Source organism: Fragaria vesca, linkage group LG1, assembly GCF_000184155.1.
Source record: "Fragaria vesca subsp. vesca linkage group LG1, FraVesHawaii_1.0, whole genome shotgun sequence".
NCBI lineage: Eukaryota > Viridiplantae > Streptophyta > Magnoliopsida > Rosales > Rosaceae > Fragaria > Fragaria vesca.
In genome coordinates this window covers 11,880,352-11,896,195 of record NC_020491.1, presented here as the reverse complement: position 1 = coordinate 11,896,195, position 15,844 = coordinate 11,880,352, and the positions used below count along the sequence as shown (strand labels likewise).

Sequence of the window (15,844 nt, the reverse complement as noted above, 5' to 3'; positions counted from 1 at the left end):
AGACTCACCGGGGATGGAAAGTGGTCGGGGAAGCTGCTGGAGTCGGCTCGGGTGGAGGCGCGCCCTCGCCGGCGCCGTACGGTGGCGAACGGACGAAAATCCGCACCGTTTGACGAAAATCCGCACCTGAGAAAAATTCTACATATATACATATATATGAAACTTGAAATCAGCTATAAACATAAAAGTTGAATATGTAGTTACCTGTAAGAACATCTCACTATCTTTATGATATGAAAAAAGTGTATCACGGTTCACATAGTAGAGATCACATTCATTAGGTGCAGGTAACCTGGTTGAGAGAGAGAGAGAGAGAGAGAGTTAACGAAGATAATTAATATGGTTTCATCTTCCTCAGTTCTGAAGTTATAAATATAGTTTGTTACCCGTTAAGCTTAGGAATGGAATTGGTGATATCCAAACAAAGTAAACCGCCAAGCCAGGATTCAACTGGGTCACCAGAAGCATATCTGATTGATTCTTTTAATTCTATCTTTTTGAAAAGTCGACCTAAAGCAAAGGTATTTGTGAGTTCAGCAAATTATGCACATATATCTTATACATGAACAAGTACATCAGTTGGACGAGATAGTTAATAATTCCACTTTTTCAGAAACAAGGATATTACCAATTGGAGCCTAAAGCTAATCGAAAAATAGTGATCTGAGTAGGTAGACTTAAAATTTTCAGTTTTATTAAATTAATGGGCATCTTAACATCACTAGACTACTAAATGCCAAAGTACATGTGTGATGCCAATATTCCAAGAAGAAAAGCAGAATTGGGGATATATATCAAATAAAACCACACATTAGTTTTCCCAAGGGGTTTTGGGACTGGCGATGAGGGATGCAATCTGGGATCTTGGTTCAATCTCAATTTAAAAATACACCAATCAAAAACAGTAACTGCATGCTCAGAGAAGGATAAGATAAGCATACCAGATATAGGGCCATTAGCAGACATCTGGCTTTGCTCTTCCAATTGCTGTAGAAGCTTCAGAGACAGAGACCGACCAGTACCTTCATAGCTTGCAAATTAAAGAAATGTGCTTTAGTAGTTGATTGCATTCATGATGATCTCATATATTGGAGCACAAAATCACGCATGACTGCCTGAATAGTGGAATACTGGGAACAGGAAATGGAATGTGAAAGTTCTTTCTCAAGAACACAAGAATATAATGGACAACTCTTACCCATTGACAGTAGATGAAAGGAAGACCAGATAAGGGCCAAGCAAAGACTTCACCACTGGAAGTGGAATAGCAGCAGCCTCATCAACAACCAATAACTCAACTTGGGAAAGTTTTTCATGCTCATGGGGCTGGATATACTGCAAGGAGATGTGGGGAAACAACTATCGCATAAGCAATTGCAGAAAAATAACTATGCACACAAGGGTCTAGAATGTCTGATTAATTGAGCCCAGGCAAGTGATGTGCCTCCCAAAAAATGCTAGATGTATAAGAAAGTGCCCCAATAGTTTGCCCATCCAGGAACATTCATCAAGCAGAAAGCTTCATACTGATATGCTCATGTAGTATATTACAAAAAGAGATACTCTTTACCTGAATTGTTTGTCTGTGCTGCTTGAATATGTTGATCTTTAGAGTTGCTTTCTTCATCGCAGGGTTAGAACTTTTCTCCACATCATAATCTAAATGTTCCTGAAACAGTTACAATAGTGAGCTCATTAATAATTAGTGTTCCTGAAAATCCATAAGTAAGAAATAGCCCAACAGGTATGATGCTGTAACTTTTATTTTATTTCTCAACCAAATGAAAAGAGAAAAAAGATCGTAACGTCCGTCATTTCTGTACAATCAACTCTGTACAATCAAACAAGCGTGACGCAGATTACAATGTTATGCAACATTTTAGAATCAAATATCATTCTACTCACTAAACCAATAAAATAACTTTCAAGTAATTGTATACAGGTTTGAGCCATATAAGATAACTATAAAGGCTGGTGTCAATAAAACAGCAGTTTCTTGTATTTTGATGGTTAAAAGGGCATGGTGGTATATTAAATGGCCTGAACGCATTCCAGTGTAATTATTTACTTCAGTTTCAAAATATTGGTCCTCTTAAAGTACAAGTAAGTGTATGTTTGGCCTTCCAAGAAATCTTTTATGAATCCAACCTTGCCCCTGTCTCTGACAATCATTAGCCTATCTTTGGATCAGAACCACCCATGGGAATAGAGAGATACTTTACCTTATAATCCAATGCATCCAAACCCTTGCAAACAAATTCGAACAAGGTTTTCAAGTTCTCAGGGCTCGGTGCAGTTACAAAGATATTTGAATACCTGCAATGTATATTACAATAATCAGGTTACAATCATGAATATTGTAACATACATTTTTGTGTTTAAGATATAAACAATTTCATTACACTGTAAAAGCAATTACCCTGCAGCAATAGCTCCAGCAATAGCCAAACCAAGTGCAGCTGATTTCCCACGGCCACGAGCAGCAAGCAAGGCAACAGTACTTCGGAGTGCCTTATCCAATATTGCATCCAGAAATGTAGCAACAGCATTTCCCTGTTCAGAGAAATATAAGCATTTTCAAACTCAAACTATCAAATGACTGAATAATACGGGTAAGAATTCAACAAGAGTTGTATACCTGGTCAAGCGTGCAACATTTCTTTATTAAAGGGCCAACGGGGTAGGCATCACTTAGTTGTTCTTTTAGATCCTTCAATTCCCTTTCTGACTCTGATATCCCTTCAGAGTCCTGTTGATCCAGAATAACAAATCAGTTCTTTAAAGCTTCATTTTAACAAAAAATATCACTTACTCCTACAAGCTACCTAATAAAAACGGTGAATAAACAAAACCGCCATTGAGCATGCACATTACAAGACAAATTAAATCATTTTAGCTTGCAATTTTGCATATCAGAAAACATGTTTTACCAGAAAAATTTACCTCGTTAACTGGCACTGGGGTAATTGACCTTATGTGAGATGAAACTGGTAGAATATTCAGTTCATCATCCATAACCACACATGCTTTGCACGATGCAAGTGATAATAAGAAACGCTCATTAAAACGGCCAGTAGCCTGGGAATGGGATTCGGTTCTAAACCTGTCGTGGACATCCTGAAATCAAGAAGCTTGCATATGAGTACTATACAGATACCTTTCATTTATAGCATGGCAGTGCTACAACAGTTTTAATATAAGGGGTGTATATCTTGATATATTCCTCCCAAATGTACCAAATCTTGAAACAACTAAATTTTCAGATAAAAACGAAAATTATAAGACTAAACAGTACTTCGCTATTATGGCTATGAGAGCAGCAGTAGAATAGATTCATACCATAACCATGGTGTATAAGTTGGTGAGTGAGGTCAAAGAACGAAGCAACAGTATGATTAGTCCGCCACCCTCCACGGTCTCTATTGTTCTAGCTAGTAGATTCGGTGTCAAGGCCTCGAAATCCTTAATGCATTGCAAACCGTAAACTCAGTCACAAAAACTAGCGAAAAACTAAAAAACACTAGACATTCATATAATCTGCAAGAGTTAGTTACCTGAAGTATACACATTCCGAAAGTATTACCAAGAACTCTCTCGGAATCCTTGTACAAGCAATACGTCACTCCGCTGCTCTCTATAAAAAGAGAGAAGGGATCAACCTTCTCGGGGTCAAGCAGGCCCCTCTGCATCAGCTTCTTCACCTGCTTAGCACGTTTCTTCTTGTGACTGCATCAAAAATCAATCAATATTTACCACGGATGAAAAGTAAAAAAAGTAAAAACAACAGAAAGTGAAAAAAAAAATACAACCTGCTGAGCTCAAGCTTGTCCTTGTAGCACCACAACACAGTAGGCCTTGATTTCTTCAACTCATTGCTGAGCATATAGTGAAGATTCACAATCTGCAAAACCCAATACAGAATTTGTTAAACAAAGTTTTGAGCTTTATACGGCGGCGAATTCGGAACACGCCGGAGTACCTGGTCACGTGACTTGTCGCCGACAATGACGAACATGGAGCGGTGCTTGTTTTTGACGCCATTGCTTATCAGGGTTCGGATGCGCTCGTCGACCTTCTTCCTCATCGTATTGGATTAAAGGTGGGTTCTTTGGCAATCAAGCTATTCTGGGTTTTGAGAGAATGAGTGGGGAAAATTAAAGGTGGGTTCTTTGGGAATCAAGCTGCTCTGGTTTTTGGGTAATGGTGGGTTTAGGGTTTATGGAATCTGGGTGGGTAGGGTTTATGAGAATGGGAGGGTATGAAAATGGGAGGTTTTGGACTTTTGAGTTTTATAGGTCGCAGGGTTTTGTGTTTCTTTTACTTTTTACCATCTTAAAGGGGGAAAAGTTACGACGTTACTGTCTTTTTCTTTTTCTTGTTTTTTGTTGTGATGAGACAACCGGTAAAATATGTTATCACTCTGAGTAGGGACCTGATTCAGATAAAATTCTCTTCATGATTTGTTTCTCACAAGTGAATCTAAGAACTCTTTGTATCCAGCTCTCACATTCATCCAACTTGCGGTCGTAAAGTTAGTTACATGGTGAAACTAATGCTTTTGCTAGATTGTAAAACTTTAAACTTCAAATAAAATTTCAGAAAATCTAAAAAATAGACATTTCTTAAGAATGTGTGTTAAAATAGATATGGATTAAACTTTAATTAGCGTTGATGGAATTCGAACTTAAGTATGAGATTTCACACCAACTCGACTACTTGTCGTGGCTCAACTTGAAAATGAGAACTTTGAACTTTGAAAAGAAGAAGAAGACAAATGAGTTTCTAGTTGTACTTTAGCATTTATACGATCTGTAACTTTTCTTTACAAATAAACTAAATGGAAGCAAGAATCACAAAATCATAAAGTTACCCTCATTTTTTTTTATAAAGTAAAACCCTAAACCCTGAAGAAATTTAACCACGAACCAAAAAGGAAGGTACTTTAAGACAGGATAGAGGTAATTGTAGTGATACAAAAGGACATTCCTGAGCTTGGAGATGGAGAGAAGACAAATGGGTTACTTGAGTGGCTTCTCTCTTCAACCCAAAACACTGTTACCCAACGCACAGATTGTTCCCCATAATCTCTGCTACAATTCACTCAAACCCCAATTCCTCAATCCTCACCTTATAAAAAACCCACCTTTTCCCCTACTCAAATCCATCTCTTCTCACTCAAACACCCCCACACACTCCTCAAAACTCCCAAATGTGTACTCTGCTCTCAAACCCCACAAGAATTTACCAACAATTTTGGTGGAAAAAGTAGTGGGTTTGGTTATAGGGACAGTTGTGTTTGTTGGGTGTTTCAATATCAGAGCAGCTGTGGCACTGCCAGCTCAAACAAGCAGTTCCAGTGAGAGTTTGGAGGAAAAGAGAGAGACCCAGAAAGGGAAGAGTGAGGAGGAAGAAATGTATGAGAGAGTTTTGGAGGGGGACCCAAGAAATTTTGAGGCTTTGAAAGTGCTTGTGTATGGGAAAATGAGGAGAGGGGAGACAAAGGAGGCTGTAAAGTATGTGGAGAAGTTGATTGGTGTCGAACCGGATGAAGTTGAGTGGAGGCTGTTGCTGGCTCTTTGTCATGAGATTATGGGGGAGTTGGGTACTGCTAAGAAATTGTTTCAGGAAATATTGGAGGAGAGGCCTCTTTTGCTCAGAGCTTTGCATGTATGTTTCTGGGGTTTTTCGATTTTGTAGATTTGTTGTTGTTGGAATTTTTGATTGCCTTTATGTTGTTTAAACGCTTGTCTTTGGTTATGTTGTGAGATTAGATAGTAGGTATAAAGAGATTGATATAGCCTTTACAAGTTGAAGCATTGACGTTGGTTTTGGATGAATCGACACTGAACTGGATGAGTTTAGGATTCTAAATTTGGTTTCCTTGTATTATACTTATTACAAAGTCTGCGCAATTGGTTGGTCAAATTTGCAAGTATACTGATTATATTAGACCTGTGCAGATACTTCTTCCTTGTTGAGTGCTTAATCCTCAGGCTATTTGTTCATGACATGATGACCATTTGTAGGGATTGCTTTAGCCAGTTTAGTGAATGCCAGTTCAGTCATTTGTTGAGTATATTGATAAAACGTTGTGCAAGGTCTTACATATATTAACACCTCTTGTGTTGGAAGTAACGTGTCTTTAGAGAAATACTTGATAGCTACATATGTCATCTTATCAGGGTCTAGCATTGGTTATGCACAAAAGGCGTGAAGGTCCAGCAGTTTTTGTGATGCTTGACAAGGCTTTAAAAATTGCACATCGGGAAAAAAGAGTGATCGAGGAGAGGAATATAAGAATTCTGATCGCACAGATGCACGTTGTAAAGGTAACTCATCAGTTGCAACCTCGCATTTGATATTATCTGAAACCAGAACTGCTTCGTCAGTATATAATTCTCTGTGGTAAAAAAATAATTGTTAATCTTCTTCCAATGGTTATTGAATATTAGAGTAACTAATGTGTTTTCAGTTTTGCTGACTTTGCGAAATTATGCCTTATAGGGGCAATTGGAAGAAGGCTTGAATTTATTTCAAGATCTTGTGACTGAGGATCCTCGAGATTTTCGACCTTATCTTTGCCAGGTTAGTTTTCTCACAATCATCACTTTCTGTTGGTAGTTTGCATTTTTCTTACATAAATAATTGGTAACATTCTACGACTTAAGGTCCTAAGAACAGTGATAAAAGATACAGCGGGTTTGGAACAGTGTTCCTAACTTCCCAAATTTGTTGTCTGTGTTTTGGCTGTGTTTTGGGATCTATAGTGGTCGAGAGTCCCAAATGTGAGTAAATTGTTAAAACAAAAGGCAAAAGTTACCCTTCATCCTAGCATTCTTTAATACACAAGAAATCAACTTTAGTTTTTAAGGACTGTAGAGGTTGGCAGGAGTCCCCAGTTTTGTGCTAGGTTATCAAAGTAGGTGGGGTTTCTGGATATCAAAATCAAAAGCTAATAGTAACAGGCAGAATTTATATACAGAAGCAAGTCATGCTTTGTTTAACATTTGGCGAATTAATATGTTGGCATAGTCAAAGCTGATTTTTTTTGCTTACTGGTAAATTGTTCTTTCCAAACATGCCATGTGTTGCTACTTGAATCTTCACACTCATATTTAAGCTTTCCTTTTCGTAGTAATGGATGTGCTGGGTAATAATTATCATCTGGAATGATGCAGATGTCTTCGTTAAAGTTTGTAAACCAAAAGGTTTAATCATATAGTACCACTAATTATAGTCAGAAGTAAAAATATAAAGCTTTTAGAAGCTCAATGAATATTAAATGTTGGGAATATTTGTCAGGGAATTATCTACAGTCTACTGGATCAAAAGAAGGAAGCTGCAGAAAAGTTTGAAATATATAGGGCTCTTGTGCCTGAAGAAGTTTCTCAAAAGGGATTTCTTGACGATGTTGTGTTGGCAGCCAAAATGAAACCTGGGGAACAGCTTCAGAAGGAGTTTGATGCTGACTTTTCAAGCCAGAAGCAAGTTTAGACTTTTTTCTCTGGGTAACTTACAGATTACCAGTTAGACTGAGGGGATGTGGTTCTTCGAGAACATATAGTTGTAGAGAAAATGCTACTGTAGACATGTAGTAAATATGTGATTTCAAGGGCAAAGTCAAGCAGTTTGCATCTGCATGGGGATATTATACAAATTCTATGAGTTTCTAAAACAGAGCTTGCATTTGATTGGACTCAAGATAGGAGTTCTTGTGTACGTCATACTTCTATATTCAGCTTAGAGTTTGTTCCAAACATGGATTGTTGCCATCTTAGAGACTCCATTGACCTTGTCTTTTACTCTTTTACTGGAATAGCTTCCCCTTGTGAAAAAAGAAGTGTGTTTAGCAGCTTTCTTTTCTTATGCCATCGTTTGAAACTTATTTGTGTTCCAAATCATCTCACAGTGCAGAACTAAGTGGTAATATCCAGGTTAGATTTTCTCCTGTTAAATCAAATATCTGGAAAACTTATGGTAGCCAAGTACAAGTACTAGCTAGAAGCATGCTCTGCGCAATCAAAACCCTTTTATTGTTTCTACTAGTGCTACTCATTGCATGGCATGACTTTTGTTCTCCATCGGCTTCTTCGCTTGTCTTTGTCATTTGTTTTTTTTTTTTTTTTTTTTTTTGATGTTGTTGTCTTTGTTATTGTTGGATCTTACAGCTTTCCTTCATTTGGTTCTCAAATTGCATCACTTCTCCTCATTAGTGCTTCTTATTACATTTACCTCCTTCCTTAGGCGTGTCTTTTGTTTACTTTTATTTGGTTCCAAGAACCACTTACAAGCCTGAGTCCATGTAAAGACTGAAAGGAGAAATTTGGCATTCCCTTCCTTCCATAACATCATTTTCTCTCTTTTTATGATCTTCTCAGATTTTCCCGTTGCAGATTCGATCCTAAAAACAAGTCCTTACTCAGTGCTTTACGTTTTCCATGTACCACTACAAAACTGTAAACAACTAATTCCGTCAGTTGGTATTATATAGGAAAGTAAACACCGCATATTATTCCCTTCCTTCCACAACATCATTTTCCCTCTTTTTATGGTCTTCTCAGATTTTTCCGTTGCAGATTGGATCACAAAAACAAGTCTTTACTCAGTGTTTTACCTTTTCCAGGTACCACTTCTCATTCATACCCATTACCCACAACCTTTCCACATTTCAATTATCAATTACCTCCACCATAACAAAATTTTATGACCGTTGTTCACTCTGCATATTGTGCTTCGAAATTTTCATCCTTGGTCATCTTCGATTTGATTTGGGTCGTGATGGAGAGCGAAATGATGACCTCTTCTACATGGAGAAAAGTTGCATACGGAGGCATGCAACCCGGGTTTGACGACAACCACACAGACGACTCATTCCTGGAAGAAATGGTGATGAATGCCAACGTTGTCAAACGTGACATTCTCAAAGTCATGCTCGACTCTGTCTCCATATCTCAGTACCTCTGCATTGTCGCTCTCGTAGGTTTGGTTTGGACCTACACCCTCAGATCAATCCTCAACGAAAACTCACTCTTGCTTCTTGACGTCACACTTCTCGGTTTAGGGTTCCTCGTTCTGCTTCTAACAAAAGAAATGCTCTCCTTCAATCTTTTCATGCGTTACTTGCTCAACATTTCGTTTTTCATTAGTGGTTTGTATGTTTTGGCTCCAATATACCAAACACTCACCACTTCCATTAGCTCCAATTCGATTTGGGCCGTCACGGTTGCGTTGCTTGTCCTGCATTTGTTCCTGCATGATTACTTTGGCTCCACTGTTAGGGCTCCTGGGGCTCTGCACAATCCCACACTGACAAGTTGTATTTCTTTGAATGCTTCTGTTGTGGCCTCAGTGTTCATTGCTTCTTGCCTCCGGTCTAGGTTGCAGGTTTTCGCAATCATGTTGTTCTCTCTGCAAGTGTTCCTTTTCGCTCCATTGGTTACATACTGTATTAAGAAGTATTCGTTCCGTTTACATCTTTGGTTTTCTTTTGGGCTGATGATTGCTACATTAGTGTTTGTTTATACCCTACATTTGTTGCTTTTTGTGATGTTGTTAGGATTGTTGGTTTTTGTCACTGTGGTTTGTCCGTATTGGCTGATCCGGATGCAAGAATATAAGTTTGAGATAAAGGGTCCTTGGGATGAGGCTAAGCTTTGCTTTGATATCACTGATTGAGATTTTGATGCATTTTCCTCTACTTCTATTGATTTTTGGGAGTCGATTACGAAAATAAACTGATTTGTAGATTTGGCTTGATCGACTCCAAATTTGCACTCTATTTGATCAAGTTTTTCATCTGCGTAGGATATGAACTCTATTTTGTTGTGGGTGTATTCCGTTGCGTTCCTTTCAAGGGATTGCAGTTGGGGCATTGCTATGGTGTTATAGGAAAATGCAACACAATACTCATATGGGAATTACATCATGATCTTGCATCATCGTCGATTAAAGTTCAGAATGGACATTAAAGTGGCACAAGGGTAATTTTATAGAACCCTTTATTTTGATAGCTCATGTAGGGTTTTATGTGTGTGTATATATATATATACATATATATATAGAGAGAGGGAGGATCTAAAGAGGACCTCCTTGTTTGTTTTTTTTTTTTTTCTTAAACAAGGACCATTAAGGAGGACATCTTTAGTTTAAGAATTTGAAGATTTTTACGGGACACATCCCTTCTTACGGCATAAGATTTTATAAAAGCAGCCCATGGGTAATTCAAAACACTTTGAAAATTCAAGGCAACAAATATTTTATACAGTAAATGAGTAAATCTTGATCATACCAAGCCAGTTGACCGATGCAGTTACAACTGACTGATGTTCATTGTCCTCCAAATGCCCCTCTGGACGTTGAAGAATGCCAACGTCCCTAATGTCACGGTTCAGCCAAATAACAAACTAAGCATTCTGAATGTGTAATTGGGGTCCTTCAACTCCACGGGGATTCCCCATTAAGCAGATAATAATAATTCCTCTCCCATGGCCTCTCCTCTGGTGCCTTTCTCGGATTTGCTAGCCTCCACTACCAAGGTATGCGGCTACTGATGAGTTTGTGAAGCCACACAAGCATAACTGTTCACAACACCCGATTTGTACAAAACTTTTTTTTTTTAAGGAACTTGGGTGTCAATCCATTATAAGTTTAAATCGTTAGAAACAAGATAGCTCACCACTTTGCCTCAACAAGATAGCTCACCACTGTGCAGCCCGGTCTAACATTTTGCAACTTCCAAAATTCCTTGCTTAAAGAATGTCCTGCTTGTTGAACAACATTGAGTCATTCTTAGGTGATCAAATTGGTTTATAACAACATTGGAAGCTAAACAAGTACACCTAAATGTTGTAACAATTCATCATAATGAAAAACAAAAGAACTAGAGATAATAGTTCCCTGACCATGCTAGAAGATAAACCGGAACGAAATCAAATCTCCTGTAGCCTTATTCAAAATCTAAAGAGATACTACTCGAGCGGCTTCCCGGACTTGTTATCAGCTTTGTCAGGCACATAAATTGTTGAAAATAGGGCTCGTCCCATACCTAAGCACAAAGACCTTTAGGCCATGAATCCAGACCTAAGCGTAAGCCCATCTCTGATGCTAGGGGCACCTAGGTTGGGCACCCTAGTCACCACAGCACCACCACCGCAACCAACAACCCACAACCATAGAGGCCACCAACAACGTCCCATAACACCTGGGAAACCTTGCCACGATCGTCGGTGGCTGACATTCCACAAGTCGTCATCCTGAGTCCCAGGTCCGGAATTAGATTAAAACCCACAACCCGAAGCTCGACAACAATCGAATTCCTGATCATTTTCCATCTGCCACTATAGGCGACCATACTTGCATCAAGAGTGCCAGCGAGCAACCCCAGAGTGAGTCCTCCACAACAGCCAATAAACCAGTCAAGTCCACCATAGGGGTCCTCCAGCAGCCCCAAGCTAGCAACATGTTTGTTAAGAACACTCTGATAAACTAGTAGATGCAAAAGCTTAAATAAAACTTCTTATTGAATCGAAAGCAAACAGTCGGCTTATAAAGCCATTACAAGAGGATAAAATCAAAACAACCAACCCACATTTTGAATCCCTAGAACGTGAACATACTAATATGAAACAGTCAAAATCTTATCAACTAGTCCCTAACAAATAGACATGTATTATTATTAACAAACTAATAAAACACTAAACAAACCAACATACAGTTTGCTACTGGAAATTGCCATATATATATACCAACAACATCCCTGCCAAGTGCGACGATGCCAAACCCTTCAGCTGTCAAAGTGCATCAATCACCCTCTCTTGCATCATCGACTAAACCGGAGCTGTCTCGGTTATCATCTATAGTGTCAAAGCCTCCGCTACCTCTAAAAGCCCCATACACCTAGAACCATGTCCTGAAAGATGCGATATAGGTCACTAAGAGAGTGTCCGACAAAATCAACCCCGTGTTCGAGCTGTTTTGTGGCTAGGTAAAACCCAAACAGACCAAAAAGTCGCATGTTTTTTGGTTACCTAACAAGACTTTTTAATTAATTAATTTTTTTTTTTTTAAGTAAAGATGATAAGTCATTTTATTGATCACCTAATTGGAAGAATACAATATAAACATAACACACTCGTAAAGGCAACAATAGAAGAGAGCTATGCAAAACAACCTATATGACATAAATCATCTTAATATTGTAAACCCTAAAGTAGCTAGGCACTGCGATCAATAAATCGTAACTGTCAGAATCATCTAACTTAATTGAGATCCAAGAACCTTAGAACCATGAACTTAAGCCCAAAGGACCCAAGTCCATCTGCTCTGGGCACCTAAGCGGGGCACCCAGATTCCAAACTGCCCACCGTCATTGCTGATTCCGAAGGTCGGCCATGACTCCACCAAACCATCATTAGCCTGACCTCCCGACGAGTCTCACCACCTGCCGTTGCCTTGAACAGGGCCAACCGAGACAACCACGCTTCCAAGTACAACCACGCAAGCGCCTAGATCCGCCCGACCAAACCTATCACGACCTCCACCAGCTTCGAAAATCGAACACTATCGAGCCCGATCTTTGACCGCCGACTGACACAGTGCCAAACACCACAAGCCTTTGGCCACACAAAGCCGCCGTCGACCCAAAAAAAAAGCGACATAGGCTCAACCTTCGTGCTTCTGAGATCACACCAGAGACTGCCCCACTGCCTCCCAATCACGAGCAAACAACCTCCAAAAGAGACCGCCGCCGCCTGCAAACCTAGGGTTTCACCTCTCGCAATCGCTTTGAAAGGGGCTGAGCGAGAGTCATATAACATAGAAAAATAATATATATAACTAATTAAAATTCTTAAATTCATAGGTAGTAGGAACATTAGTGCACATCTAATTAACAAGCCATTCATAATATTTCATTTCCTTGCCGTGACAAGCTTTGATCACTAAGACTCACATTAGTTTCGGGGGTCGCAAACTCACAACTCCTAGATCAAGTTCATAAAGGGTCTTTGGTTACAAAATAATAATTCCAATAGTAAAGACTAAAGAGATAAAATTTTGATCCCAAGTGAGCAGAGAGCAGGCACGTCATGGCTCTGGAAGCTCCTCTACTCTCCAAACCCAGCACCCGCCTTTCACTGAACCGCCGTGTCATCCCCACCGCCGCCGCTTCTCTTCAACTTCACAGAGAACCTCATTCCCCATTTTCTTTCGCGAAAGCTACTCGTCGTATCCCAACTACCATGTTGGCTGCTAAGGCGGGTGCTGTGACGGAGCCGGTGACGCCAGTAGACTCAACGCCGGTGAGAATTGTGGCCCTCGTCGGCAAAGACAGCGTCAGCCCTTTAAAGGGTACGCCTTGGGAAGACGTCATGCTCCACACTGTGAGTGAAACCCAATAAAGTTTCAAACTTTTACTGAAAACTGAAAAGCTTGAACTTGATTGTTGTAGAATTCTATATGAGCATCAATTGTTAATGAAGTAGTGATCTTTGTTGTTACTGTGTGCATAGAGTGAAATTGGTGCTGGGTAATTACATGTTACTGGAGTTGTTTGTGTGTAATTTGAGGCGTGGCATTGAGACTTGTTATCTTTACTTAACAAAATGATGGTGGGTTCGAGGAGATGAGGTGCATAATGATGTTTTAGAGCTGAGACAAAACCAATATGAGAAAACATAAGAAAGGGGCCTGCCTCATTCTGGGTTGTAGGTTTTGGGTTTAAGTTAAGAGTAGCTTGTGCCTTTGTATTGCCATTTTTGCTTGTTTATAGAACTGAAGGAAGTCTATTTTGATATTAGTGAGCTTATCTTGCGCTTTTATATTTCTAGCGTCTAGTACTTGGTTAATGGTTCTCTGAAAGGCACCTGTTTTTCACATCAATTTTCAATGATGCATGTGTTTTAACAGGTGAAACGATTGAAATGGGTGGATGAAGGGTATGAGATGCTTGTATTTACGGATGATATTTGCCAATCTAATGATCAAAATGCAGTGAGTTTCGGGATGGAATTACAACGCGCGGATATTTTGGTGATTGTTGCTGTTACCAATCAAGAATCTGTCGAGTGGATTCAAACTAATAGTGGGAATATTGGAAACATAATCTGTTTCGACTCATCTCCCGAATTGCAAAACAAGCTAGGAGGATCTTATATTCACAGGGAAGGTAAAGGAGATATCTTTGGCAAAATATTTGACACTGACAAATCAAAGAGAAGCAGTGAATCAATGGAAGTGGTACAGACTGTGTCACAGGCGTGGAAGCGGCACAATTCTGATGATATAAGGTTTTGTTTGTTGGTTATAATCAATGGTTATATAAGGCCGGTGCCAAGCCTGCAGAATCTAAGATCAAAAGGTCTTTCTACTCTCAGCTGCATGGTGAAGAACTGTGGACCTCAGATATTAAACTGTCTCTTGGATCCCAACTGTAGGAAAGCTCTTCAATGCTTGAATGAGTGCAGTCCGGTGGATCAAGTGTGTAACTATCGGTGCATTGCTTCGTATGAGAGTCCAGTTCTAGAAGCATTTTCTCTGTGTGTGCTGCAGAAGCACAATTGTCTTGGGTTGGATGCAAAGATCCCTGACAAACCTTATGTGCCACCCATGGTTAACTTTCGAGGGAAGGACTTGTGCCACGAAACTGCTGAAGATCTTTTTGTTGGTTGGTTGGGAAATTTGGATTGGAGTTGGCGTGTCGTGGCAGGGCAGAACCCAGCATATGATCAATTCCCTTGCCAGTACCAACTCTTCTACAGGGGCAAGGCAAAAGGTTCATTTTGGTATGAGCCGGTTTTTCAGGTGAAAACACTGGAGGGGAAGATGGTTTGGAGGAGGCGGAAGTATCGTGTGAAGAGAAACAAAGTCCCAGGGACGTTCCAATTCAGTGTCTTGGACAATGGGGTTGTTTCAAATGAGTCCTGGACAATCGTGGATGTAGCCGATGATCTTAGTTGGGGTTTGTTTTACTACTGTGGTGCTGCAAGAGTTGCCGGACAATCTTATACTGGCGCTGTGCTTGTCAGTCCAGATGGTGCATACCCGAATGATGTGCATAGGAGTAGATTAGTTTCTGCTTTGGAGAACTGTGGTATTAAAGAGTGGGAGCTGTTTACAGTTAACAATTCTTCATGTGCAAATCCTCCGTTGGGGATTCCTGAGGGTTCACGTTTGCATTCCGTGATAGAAGTTAAAGATCAGAAATCTATGTCGGGTTTGGCAGAGGTATGAATTTCAAATCCCATTGTCCATGGATGAGTCATTGACACGCAAAAGAAACAGTCTCAAGGGACTATGAAAACTAGGAAGATTTGTTAGGTTTAGGTGTGCTTGCTTTTAGCACTCGGAAATGAATTTGACAAAAGATTTGAAGTCTCTGCTCGATCATAAGTCATTTGTATCACTATCCCTATTATGCTCACTTGACATTTACTTGCCACAGAAGAAAAAGGAGCTGAATTCAGCTAGATGTATGTATGCATTACAGCATTAGTATACTGTAAAGTTGTCTATGATATTGTAAACTACAATCGAGAAGACAGAATTATTTGCATGTATGGTAGGTAGAATACTGTAGGATTTATCTGTTTTGTACTTCATTATTAATCTCTTTTCTTCATAAATAAAAAAAAATGGGTCAATGATAAAATGGTACATTTAGAAGTAACAAATGATAAAACTGTTAATAAATGTTTCTTGATGATAAAACAATACACCCATTTAAATTCTTTAAACCGTTGCCCATAAATTTTAAAAAATTACATGTCATGCCACTAATAAAAATGACAACATATTAATCATTATCTATCTCTCTCACTCACTCTCATCTCATCTCTCTCTCTCTCTC

General features: G+C 39.4%; 4 protein-coding genes across 4 annotated transcripts in view; 3 read left to right on the top strand and 1 right to left on the bottom strand.

Annotated features, from left to right (window-relative positions):
- The window catches only part of LOC101313056 (UPF0202 protein At1g10490-like), a 9,969-nt gene extending 5,885 nt beyond the window's left edge, over positions 1–4,084 (bottom strand). The window contains exons 1-13 of the mRNA XM_004288045.1: positions 3,980–4,084; positions 3,810–3,901; positions 3,555–3,726; positions 3,340–3,462; positions 2,944–3,117; positions 2,639–2,749; positions 2,420–2,553; positions 2,223–2,316; positions 1,571–1,669; positions 1,199–1,335; positions 942–1,030; positions 387–510; positions 205–292 (exon numbers count right to left, since the gene is read on the bottom strand). Coding sequence (XP_004288093.1) covers positions 205–292; positions 387–510; positions 942–1,030; positions 1,199–1,335; positions 1,571–1,669; positions 2,223–2,316; positions 2,420–2,553; positions 2,639–2,749; positions 2,944–3,117; positions 3,340–3,462; positions 3,555–3,726; positions 3,810–3,901; positions 3,980–4,084 — 1,542 coding nt within the window. The remainder of the gene's footprint in view (positions 1–204; positions 293–386; positions 511–941; positions 1,031–1,198; positions 1,336–1,570; positions 1,670–2,222; positions 2,317–2,419; positions 2,554–2,638; positions 2,750–2,943; positions 3,118–3,339; positions 3,463–3,554; positions 3,727–3,809; positions 3,902–3,979) is intronic.
- A 927-nt stretch (positions 4,085–5,011) lies between these two features.
- On the top strand, positions 5,012–7,780 carry LOC101294595. The gene is made up of 4 exons (XM_004288064.1): positions 5,012–5,667; positions 6,183–6,329; positions 6,505–6,585; positions 7,303–7,780. The coding sequence occupies exons 1-4, from the start codon at positions 5,014–5,016 to the stop codon at positions 7,492–7,494; spliced, it is 1,074 nt and encodes a 357-aa protein (XP_004288112.1). The 5' UTR covers positions 5,012–5,013; the 3' UTR covers positions 7,495–7,780.
- A 998-nt stretch (positions 7,781–8,778) lies between these two features.
- On the top strand, positions 8,779–9,675 carry LOC101307159 (putative phosphatidylinositol N-acetylglucosaminyltransferase subunit C-like). The gene has a single exon (XM_004289211.1). It carries the CDS (start codon positions 8,779–8,781, stop codon positions 9,673–9,675), a length of 897 nt encoding a protein of 298 aa, XP_004289259.1.
- Positions 9,676–13,085: 3,410 nt separating this feature from the next.
- On the top strand, positions 13,086–15,228 carry LOC101306864. Its single transcript, XM_004289210.1, has 2 exons — positions 13,086–13,379; positions 13,906–15,228. The coding sequence occupies exons 1-2, from the start codon at positions 13,086–13,088 to the stop codon at positions 15,226–15,228; spliced, it is 1,617 nt and encodes a 538-aa protein (XP_004289258.1).
- Positions 15,229–15,844: the final 616 nt, after the last annotated feature.

Coding starts and splice junctions, on each gene's coding strand:
- LOC101294595 (XM_004288064.1), top strand. CDS start 5,014: ATGGGTTACTTGAGTGGCTTCTCTCTTCAACCCAAAACACTGTTACCC. Junction 6,330..6,504: donor CACAGATGCACGTTGTAAAG/GTAACTCATCAG, acceptor TATGCCTTATAG/GGGCAATTGGAAGAAGGCTT. Junction 6,586..7,302: donor TTCGACCTTATCTTTGCCAG/GTTAGTTTTCTC, acceptor AATATTTGTCAG/GGAATTATCTACAGTCTACT.
- LOC101307159 (XM_004289211.1), top strand. CDS start 8,779: ATGGAGAGCGAAATGATGACCTCTTCTACATGGAGAAAAGTTGCATAC.
- LOC101306864 (XM_004289210.1), top strand. CDS start 13,086: ATGGCTCTGGAAGCTCCTCTACTCTCCAAACCCAGCACCCGCCTTTCA. Junction 13,380..13,905: donor AAGACGTCATGCTCCACACT/GTGAGTGAAACC, acceptor GTGTTTTAACAG/GTGAAACGATTGAAATGGGT.